Source organism: Nelumbo nucifera, chromosome 1 (assembly GCF_055504915.1).
Source record: "Nelumbo nucifera cultivar China Antique chromosome 1, China Antique-T2T, whole genome shotgun sequence".
Classification (NCBI taxonomy): Eukaryota; Viridiplantae; Streptophyta; class Magnoliopsida; order Proteales; family Nelumbonaceae; genus Nelumbo; species Nelumbo nucifera.
The window spans coordinates 67,338,890-67,349,360 of record NC_142649.1 but is presented as its reverse complement, the minus strand read 5'-3'; the positions used below and the strand labels follow the sequence as shown (position 1 = coordinate 67,349,360).

The window sequence follows — 10,471 nt, the reverse complement described above, 5'->3', positions numbered from 1 at the left end:
TGATTTGAAGATATGAATCTGATGCAACTACAAATATGGTAATCATATAACAGAATAATAATGTCATGCACATCTTCATTATGTTATAACGTGCAAACTCTGTCTTGATGTTTCTCCTTAGATGGACCATTTATTGCCCGAGAAAAAAAAACCGGTTGGATGGAGGATTAGAATTATCTTGCTAAATCATTTGACATGAGTCCACAAATGAGTCCCTGAACGGTTCTATTGTAAGCAAATAAGCCAAATCCTTTGTAGTCACTTTCGAATATTTGATCAAAGAAAAAAAAACAGATTGAATACAAAGTTCTATGTATTCACATTTGGTCGTGTTACTGATAAAAAAGAAAACCGCTGAACTAGGTTTTCATTTCATGATTTATATCTGAGTTAACTAGGTTTGTCGGGGGTGTCGTTCAAACAGCATTCAATCCGATGCTTCAACAACTCAAGGTGGTTCCATTGTTGGTCATCTAGAGTGCATATAGAATGTTTTGCTAGTTTTAATTTCATATCCTTGCATGATGTTAATGTGATTTTGAACATCAGGTTCATTAAACTTTTACCATCTGAATTTCTTTTCGACTACTTTGCAATATTCTTCCGGCTATTAGAAAAAAAATCCCAATAGGAAAGGATGGTAACAAACTTACAATAACCCCATCAGTTTGTTTTTCCTCGTATGAATTAACCTCCTAAAGCTAGGAATATATAACAACTAGCACGAAACATAGATTCTGTATTGATCTCTTGCTTCAGCAAGGGAATTAATAGAGACCAGTCAGATCACAACGAAACAACAAATACTTAATTCCAAAGCGATCAATAGGTCAGGTAAGTTAGAGGAACATATTGCCTCTTTTAAATTATATTGTTACTTGGCTACTAGATAGAATAAAAAACTGATGCGGGGAATGTTGAATCCCTACCCTTTACTTGAAATTATCTTGTTACTTTGTGTTTATTTGTTTATAGTTTGGATGGTTCAAAGGAACATAATTACATAAAGACCCAAATTCACCAAGCTGAGAATAATTAATCAGTAGTTGGTAACAACACACATCAAAACACTTGGAAAGCTTTCTTTTCCCTTCTATGCAAGGTAAAGAGAAGCAACTATGTGAAAGAATTGAAGGTTTTCCACCATCTCTTTGGCATGCATTGTGGCTCGGCGCTCCATCCGGGCGAAGAGCTCGTCACTGAGCTGGCCTCCTATGTGTGCTTCCACCAGAACACCACACACGCTCCTACAATTGTTGGCTAGGGCTCGACCCACCTCGGCTGCATCATCGGGTCGATTAACTACAAGCGGGCTCCCTCCATTGACAACCTGGAGGTTTATGGCGAATGAGCCATCGCCTTCCACCACCTCCTTAAAGTCTTGTAGGCTTGGCGCATACACTGGAATGTTGAAACTGTCACGTCTTTCTGCTTCTATCAGTCCCTGCAATATAATGATCAAATTTACTCTCTTAGTATGGAGATACGAATGAAGGTCTGTGTCCTTGAACAATCAGCTTCTGATCTTCATCGCCAGAGGGGGAATTGGGTTTTGTAGCAAAGCGCAGACTTCTGAGGACGTACATAGAAATGATGGGTTCCTCATCGAATGGGGTCAAAATACTTAAAATGGGTTTTCCGTTTTCATCAATTGCCACATTTGATGATGGGTGTTTGAAATGAAGGTAGTTTTTAATTTTTTTCCATGATTTTGAACCATAGAACCAAAGCTCGGATTGAAATCAGGTCATATCTGAATTTGATTTGATTATATTGATTCAAATTTTCCAAATTGCACCCCCTATTTCTAAGACCATAAAATTGGAAGGTGTTTAGTTCTAGAATACACTTATGGTCATTAGTTCACTCTTCACACCAAGTCACCAACTACTAAAATGTATTTACACCTAATGGTCATTTAAGCCACAATCCTACAAGGCTACACTCTAGCATATCCATACATATCCTAATCATTCTATTTCTTTCTTGTGCATCTTCCAACCTTGTCTGAGACATAATCATCATTTTTATACTATTTCTACCACATTAGAAGGCTATAGAATGCACTATTTAAGGGGCATAAACATAGAAATGAAGCTACCGTTTCAAGAACACCTCAGTTTTCTTTTTCTACCAAAAAAAAAAAAAATATCACCCTGTTTTCTGATCAAAATCATGAGAGATGAAAAGTGGACAACAAGTTTATAGAAGACTCTGGTGACGTTTTGGTGGTTAAAAGATCACATGTTTGCTGTTCCCAAAAAAGAAAAAAAAAGTGTGCGATATTAGCCTAACAACGAGCCTGCTCAGAAATCAGGTCAGGGGTCTCAGGGCTAGGTGTTGGTTCATGATAAATTTGTTAGAGCCCTACATCAATCATTTCTCTCTTTCAATAATGTTGTCCATAGCCTTTTGGTTTCTACGGCCGTGTGGGCAGAACTAAATTAAAATGGGGTCAAATCAAGACACCAGAGGGTTTGAAATAGGGGGCCCCGGCCAAGTACGTCAGTTTCTAGCACTGAATTATTGATTATTCATTATTGAACTACTATATATAACAGTACTAAAGGCTAGAGCTAAGATTCTTTTCCAAAGAAGAAGAGGAAAAAAAAAAAAAGAAAAGCTAGTTCCTTATGGCCCTTAAAAAAAATTGGGATAATAAGCTCATCATCATATATATATATAGCTTTTAATAGTTAGCATAAGACATGATTAATTACCTCTTGCACAAGATCATCCCAAGCTTCTTGAAAGTGGGAGCCAAAGAAAAGACCAACTCCACCTTGGTCTATAGGGTCTACCGAGGTTCTTCCCAAGCAGACCAGAAACATGGAGCCTCCTCTCTTCATCTCGAGTGATCGAGACCTCAGGAACCCTGCCAAGTCCGTCTGAAACTGCATTTTGTATGCATTGGCTGTGCTCTCATTTCCACCGTGGATGAAGACCCTTCCCTTGTTATAGGCTTCGGACTTGTTATCCGTCACAATCTCTGGTACCTATTCGTGGTCACCTCACACAAAAGTGTTATTCGTTCAGTACTGTCAGTGTATCCATACAGCATTCAACCATGCATGTTGATATTATTATAAGCAGCCTATGCTGCATGCGTTAAATAATGAAAGTGCAGACCTGAGAGAGCCAGTGCAAGGAGAAGGCTGAATGGAAGACATCAACAGATCGAGCCGGAAAGAGTCGACGGTAAAAAGTGCCAGGGACTCCGGCGGCAAAGTAAGAGCGGTGGCCGTCGGAGTCGTTGCTGGAGGCGGCTATACAGTCTTCCATGCTACCCTTGTCAGCAATGGGTAAGGGAGGGAGAAGCTGGAAGAGAGTGTTGAAGTCGTTGGAAGGAAGGTCGGAGAAGAAGACAGAGAACTCGGGGGGTTGGTATCCCATGGCTTCATACCTCTTTCTCATATGTTTGATGATCACGTCTGTGGTGTAGATGGTGTTGCAGCCACATGAACACCCCAAGTCTGCCACCACAAACGGAGCCTCTTCTGGGGATGAGTGTAGTTGCACCATGTCCAGCGTCCCCTCCAGCAGATGAAGCATGGATCGGGCGTGTAGAGCCTGCATGCATGCATTAACACGATCGGATCATCATCATCATAAACTTATTGCTACATATTAGTTGCAGAAATTAAAGCACCAACCAAAGAATAACTAACTAATTAACTAGTTAGAATCATCATCATAAGCTTATGAAAAAAAGAAAAGAAGAACCAAACTGATGAATAAAAAGTAGCCTCCAGTAATTATGGGCATTAATGATTTAATTCCCCTCTCCCCAACAAAGGAAGGAAAATGTAGATGTGCTAAGAGCTAGAAACAACGTAACCAAGAAAATATGATGAATCAGGTTGTGTTATATGGTGAGAGAGAGAGAGAGAGAGAGAGAGAGAGAGAGAGAGGCAACCTGAGCTTTTGAGTTGTTTGCATAGCTTGCTTCTCCTTTGCCTCCTTTCATGGAAAGCATGTTCTCAAGCTTCACTTCAGAAGCAACAAAATTGTCTCCTTGGAGGGCCATAACTGCTCTTAGTGTCGTGTTGTCAGTGTCTCAGTAGGGTTACCTTGGATGGAGAATGGACCAAAAGTATGCGTATATATAAATAGCAGAAAGGATATTACTAGTGTGAGTACGTACTCCACCTTACAAAAGCTCAAAAAACTTCTCCCTCATATTTTCCATATCAATTATATAATTTAATAGTTATCCTAAAATCTCTTTCATAAAGATGTCTCTAAAATCAAATGGAACATGCATGTTGTTCACTTTTGTCTCCTTTTAGAAAGTATTATAATATATAGAAATTTTAAGGAAGGTTTAAAGCATGGCTACATGCATATCCATACTACTATAAAAAGTACAAAAGGGTTTAAGTTTTTTGGAATTTTTTGACTAAAATACCCTTTTTTTGAAATAGGGTCCCTATCAATTATGAGGGCAGAAAATGTAATTTGAATACTATTATTCATTGCATTCAATTCTCTCTCACTAAATCCCATTTAAGGTATTAACTCTCATTCACCCTCATTTAACCATATATTTAAGGCATTTTTGTTTCTTTTAATTAGTAAATTCCACTAATTAACTTGGAAAAACAGTATTTTTATGTGGTGGTAAGAAATTAAACAATTTTGGGTCAATATATAGGCCAACCCATGTTGCATTATTGCAACAATTAAACAATAAAAAACATTAAAACTTGATAAAATGTAAAAAAAAATATCTATACTACTTTAAAAAGCACAAATAACCTTAAGAGTATTTCTGGAATTTTTTAAGGACAAAAATTATCCCTCCATATTTAAATTTATTGATAAAAATGAGGGCAAATAGGGTAATCGGTTAGTGATATTAAATGAGCTGAAAATGATAATGTTAACATTCAATGCATTCAATTCTCTCTCATTAAATCCAACATTTAAGGAATTAACTTACATTCACCTTCATTGAATCATATATTTAAAACCTTTTTGTTTTTTTTCATCATTAAGTTCTATAAATTAAATCCACACATAATAAATTAATAATTCCAATAACATAAAAACTTATAGTTTTAAAATCTACCAAAAAAAATAGTGTTTTCATGTAGGTGGTGGTCAAATGGGGTTTAAGATTTTTGGATTTTTTGACTAAAATACCCTTTTTTGAAATAGAGTCCCTATCAATTATGAGGGCAGAAAATGTAATTTGAATACTATTATTCATTGCATTCAATTCTCTCTCATTAAATCTCATTTAAGGTATTAACTCTCATTCACCCTCATTTAACCATATGTTTAAGGCATTTTTGTTTCTTTTAATTACTAAATTCCACTAATTATTAAATCCATACATAAATAATTCTAATAAATAAAAACTTGAACTTTTAAAATTAACTTGGAAAAGCAGTATTTTTATGTGGTGATAAGAAATTAAACAATTTTGGGTCAAATATATTAGGCCAACCAATGTTGCGTTGTTGTAACAAGCCAACAATTAAATAATAAAAAATTAAAATTTGATAAAATGCAAAACAAATACCCTTTGTTTGGACTAATAAGGTCCAAGATTTCTGGAATTTTTTTGGACTAAAATACCCTTTTTTGAAATAGGGTCCTATACTACTATAAAAAGTACGAATACGGTCTAAGATTTCTAGAATGTTTTTGACTAAAATACCCTTTTTTGAAATAGGGTCCCTATCAATTATGAGGGCAGAAAATGTAATTTGAATACTATTATTCATTGCATTCAATTCTCTCTCATTAAATCCCATTTAAGGTATTAACTCTCATTCACCCTCATTTAACCATATATTTAAGGCATTTTTGTTTCTTTTAATTACTAAATTTCACTAATTAAATCCATACATAAATAATTATAATAACCTAAAAACTTGTACTTTTGAAATTAACTTGGAAAAGCAGTATTTTTATGTGGTGGTAAGAAATTAAACAATTTTGGGTCAAATATATAGGCCAACCCATGTTGCATTGTTGCAACAATTAAATAATAAAAAATTAAAACTTGATAAAATGCAAAATATATATATATACTACTTTAAAAAGCATGAATAACCTCAAGAATATTTCTGGAATTTTTTTAATTCGGATTTACCCATGTTAGAAATTTTAGGGTATTTGACCCATCTATAGGGTAGGAATGGCAATGGGGCAGGGTAGGGTGGGCTAGGGCTGGGTTTTGATTATTATATCCCCAACCCCAAATCAAATGTCCACCCCGTCCCTGCCCAAAACCTTAGTGAGGCTAGAAATCCTAACCCCATCCTTGTCCTCATAGAGAATGAGCCAAAATCTAAAGTGGATTTCGAGAGGGAGGGGGGGGGGGGGGGAGAGAACACGTATGGATTGGCCATTCAAAGGGGCCAACCATTAGGGTAGGAAGTGGGGGAGGGGGAAAATAGACTTTCAAAAGTATGAATTTCTAGGGCATAGGGGGGCCATGGGTCCCTTGGCTTCACCCTTGATAGTTCACCAAATAAGAGACTTGATATTTGTAGAGCAACAAATACAAATGTCAATGGATTAGGTGTAGGTAGGGATGCAAACAGATTGGATCAGATTTGAATCAAGGTATATCTGAATCCGGTCTAACACCATTAAGGGGAGATTTGATTGTATTAGATCTCATAAACGTATATTTGAATTCAAATTTGATGAGACCGTTGAATATTCGGATCTGATTTTAAAAAATAAATAAATGAATTATTAAAAGACAAATAAAATATAACAATTTAAATAAAGAAACACAAAAATACAAGTATCTTTTCAACTAATTTGGTCATATATATACATGTTTTTTTATAAAAAATAAATAATATAATATATTTACAAAAATGAAACATAAATAAATAACATATATAAATGTATTTATATAAATAAATAATATATTTAGCAACAATAATAAATTTGCAAAAATTTTTACAACAAAAAATTTGGTGACATCCCTACCTAATTAATTAATTGATAATTATTCATAAAGTATAAATTGCTAATTTTTTCACAATAAAAAAACATTAAACGTCACCTAAAAGGTGGAAAATAACATTTAAACGTCATGGAAAGTACTTTGCGTGATGCTCTATTTTTGTGACGTTTATAGATAAACGTCATTGAACATGCTTCGCACGATTTGGCGGTAAAACCCATGATGGCGGGAGGTGTCATTTACTGAAGTTTCTCGTAAATGTCACTATAAATACAAATAAATGTTAGAAAAAGTCAACTTTTCACAATGGTATAGTAGAACTATTGCGAAAAGTGAGTTTTCACAGATACATAACTTTAGGTGACGTTTCTTCTAAACGTCACAAATATAACATCACCAAAAGCCCCTTTTTTGTAGTGTAAGGACAAAAGTTACCCCTCCATATTTAAATTTATTGATAAAAATGAGGGCAAATAGGGTAATCGGTTAGTGATATTAAATGATTTGAAAAGGGTAATGTTAAAGACATTCAATTCTCTCTCATTAAATTCAACATTTAAGGAATTAAATTGCATTCACCTTCATTGAATCATATATTTAAAACACTTTTGTTTCTTTTCATCATAAGTTCTATTAATTAATTCCATATATAATAAATTAAAAATTCCAATAACTTAAAAACTTATAGTTTTAAAATCTACAAAAAAATAATGTTTTCATGTAGGTGGTGGTAAGAAATTAAATCATTTTGGGTCAAATGGGCCAACCCATGCTACCACAGTTTACAATAAAATTAAAAAAAAAGGGGAACATTTTAGCATCACATATTCAACATATTAAACAATAATAAGTATGATTAATAAGAAACATTTTTATTAATGATGGAAATGGAATGTAGAATTTAAAACCAATTGGATATATTCTCTCACTAAATCCTATATTTAAGATATATTTTTTCATCATTAAATTATACTAATTAAAGCTACAACATTAATTTTAATACTATAAAAATAGTTATTTTGAAAAGTTATTTGAAAAAAAACCATTTTTTTCTCTTCTAGTGGTGGGTAAGCAACTCAACCATTTGGGGTCAAATGGGTTAATAAATAATGCCATAATTAAATAATAAGAAATTAAAATAAATAAAACATATAATACAAAAATATTTCTAATATTGTATATTCATTAAACGAAACAAAAATAAGCATGAAACATAAGAAGTATTTTTATTAATGATAAAAATTAAATTCCAAATTTAAAATCAACCTAGAAAGGAAATTATGTCATAGTCAAATAATAAAATTTTTAAAAATAGAAAATGCAAAGAATTACAAAATAAAAAATAGAGAAAATTTTGGGTACATATCTAATGTTGTATATTTATAAAAAAATAAAATATTGGGTACATATTTAATATTATACATTCATTATATTGAACAAAAATAAGTATTATACATAAGAAATAATTTTATCAATTATGGAAATGTAATACAAAATTTAATGTCAACTTAGAAAGGAAACTATTTTTCTTTTTGGGTAGTGGGTTAGTATTTGGGTCAAATGGATTAATCAATGACACATGATTAATCCAGACTCCACCCCTCATACAATATTCACAAATATCATCATCATTAGCTCAGACTGAGACATGCCATGCCATGCATATTGAATATTCAGAGCTTGGCTATGTGAAATCATCAGAAGCGGGGTTCCCAACCCATCAACCATGGTTAGTATGATTGATGAAGGACAAGATGGAGTGTGGAGTCAGCTACAGGCACATATACAAAAGGTGAACCAAGTGGCAGACTGAATTGCAAACAGAGCACTTTTTCTTTTTCTGATGGCTCGGTCTTGTTTAATCTTTGTAATATTCCTAAGGATCTTGCTTTGATTTGTTTAAGTGATTTTTGGGAGCTTGCTACCCTCGGCTTATGTAAAACCACTTCTATAAAAAATGATTAGTATTGATGTAGCGCGATCTGGTCGCTCCCTGCTGGAAGGCAACTCGGACGTCGAACTTCTACGTGGTCGGGTCGAACTACAAGATGAAAGAGATCAGAGGTCCCGGGGTACTTTACCCGGTGTGGACACTCCGATGCTTAAGTTAGTGTAGGAGATTGTAGCGAGTTGATAGCTTGAGAATACTAGTGAGTGAGAGCTAAATCGCATGTACCTTATGAGGCTGGAGGTGATGCTTTTATATAGGCAAGCTGTCGTGGGTCTCACAAAGCTTTTCCGAGATCACCGGCCCACCTATCCCAGAGTCTATTCCGCACTCGAAGATGGACTCCGAGTAAGCTGATAAGGCTTATCCAAGTTCATCCGATTCAGGCGGGATAGAGATAAGGTCCATTGGCTTGCGGCGTGATCCCGAGGAGATCGGAGACAGTTGGCTCGCTTCTAGAAGGAGGCTACGTGGCACCTCGGCAAGTTGGTGAGTGTGGTGAGCTACTCGGGCCCCGGTCCTAGCTAAGTGACCCGAGGTGACTTGAACTACTGAAGTGTCCAAAGATGTTGAGATGTCACCTAATCATTACGTCACTACATGTGTGTCATCATGTTGTTGCACGGACCAAATTATCCCTCATCAATTATAAGTGATCATCTATTAACACATCTCTTCCGAGTACTTATTTCCTATTCTCATTGATATTACGTTTGTAGTTGGTAAGTGGTAAGTGGTATGGGATATATGACTTTTGGGAGAATTGAGATCTCCATTTATTGAGGAGTCAACCAGCCCTAGGCTTCCTCCTCTTGCCAAAGAGGGTTCTAGATCTCTTACCAAAGAGATCTCTAGATCTCCTACCAAAGAGAGATTTAGGTCTCATACCAAAGAGAGCACTAGTCTTCTTGCTAAAGATGGACCATCTACTATTCAGAGAATCCCTACCATAGAGAGACCAATCAAAGCAAAAAGGAAACTCTCTCCTCTTAGGAAGTTTCCTAATGAAGCTCTTGCCTTAATTTATTATTTCTATTCTTGTAATTGTTTCCAATTCATTCATTATTCTTCTTATATATATACAACTTTGTACAAGATCTTAATGTGCTAATAAAATTCGACCCATTCTTTTAGATCTCTATCTTTTTAAGCTTTAACTTGGTATTAGAACCATGTCTTACAACACCTCCATTGCTTCTAAGATAATGAGCTCGAGCTCAACCTCTTCCCAGAACTCTTCCCTACCAATGAACATCAATTCTATTCCTAATATCTCTCATTATCTAACAATCAAACTCAATGGCAAAAATTTTCTTCTCTGGAAAGCTCAATTGCTTCCAGTACTTCAAGCCCACAAGTTGATGGGGCTCATTGATGGATCGGCCAAGCCTCCCTCAAAAGAGATTCCAGATCCTATTGATAACATTAAGAGAATTCTGAATCTAGAATTTTCCACTTGGCTGCAGTTAGATAAACTGGTCGTAAGCTGGCCTGTAGCTTTTTTTTAACTAAAGTAGTCCTAGCACAAATCATTTGACTCTTTACGACTGCCAATTCTGGAGTGCTCTGGAGAGACCTTTCTCTTCTCA

General features: G+C 34.9%; 1 protein-coding gene across 3 annotated transcripts; it reads right to left on the bottom strand.

Moving 5' to 3' along the window:
* Positions 1 to 887: 887 nt before the first annotated feature.
* LOC104594143 (indole-3-acetate O-methyltransferase 1) lies at positions 888 to 4,088 on the bottom strand. 3 transcript variants are annotated; one of them, XM_088896492.1, is made up of 5 exons: positions 3,729 to 3,868; positions 3,404 to 3,570; positions 3,130 to 3,318; positions 2,721 to 2,996; positions 888 to 1,444 (listed from the first exon to the last, which is right to left on the bottom strand). In XM_088896492.1, exons 1-5 carry the CDS (start codon positions 3,763 to 3,765, stop codon positions 1,094 to 1,096), a joined length of 1,020 nt encoding a protein of 339 aa, XP_088752618.1. In that variant the 5' UTR covers positions 3,766 to 3,868; the 3' UTR covers positions 888 to 1,093. The 3 variants fall into 3 exon arrangements, with proteins under 3 accessions (XP_088752618.1, XP_010252612.1, XP_010252613.1); XM_010254310.3 differs by lacking the exon at positions 3,729 to 3,868 and adding an exon at positions 3,917 to 4,088 and having other exon boundaries at positions 893 to 1,444; positions 3,130 to 3,570; XM_010254311.3 differs by having other exon boundaries at positions 894 to 1,444; positions 3,130 to 3,570.
* Between the last annotated feature and the right edge of the window lie 6,383 nt (positions 4,089 to 10,471).

What these genes read in the sequence shown, in the direction of transcription:
- LOC104594143 (XM_010254310.3), bottom strand. Translation starts at nt 4,027, where the DNA reads ATGGCCCTCCAAGGAGACAATTTTGTTGCTTCTGAAGTGAAGCTTGAG. An exon ending in CCTTGCACTGGCTCTCTCAG is followed by an intron (nt 2,997 to 3,129) that starts GTCTGCACTTTC and finishes GACCACGAATAG; the next exon opens with GTACCAGAGATTGTGACGGA. An exon ending in GGGATGATCTTGTGCAAGAG is followed by an intron (nt 1,445 to 2,720) that starts GTAATTAATCAT and finishes ATTATATTGCAG; the next exon opens with GGACTGATAGAAGCAGAAAG.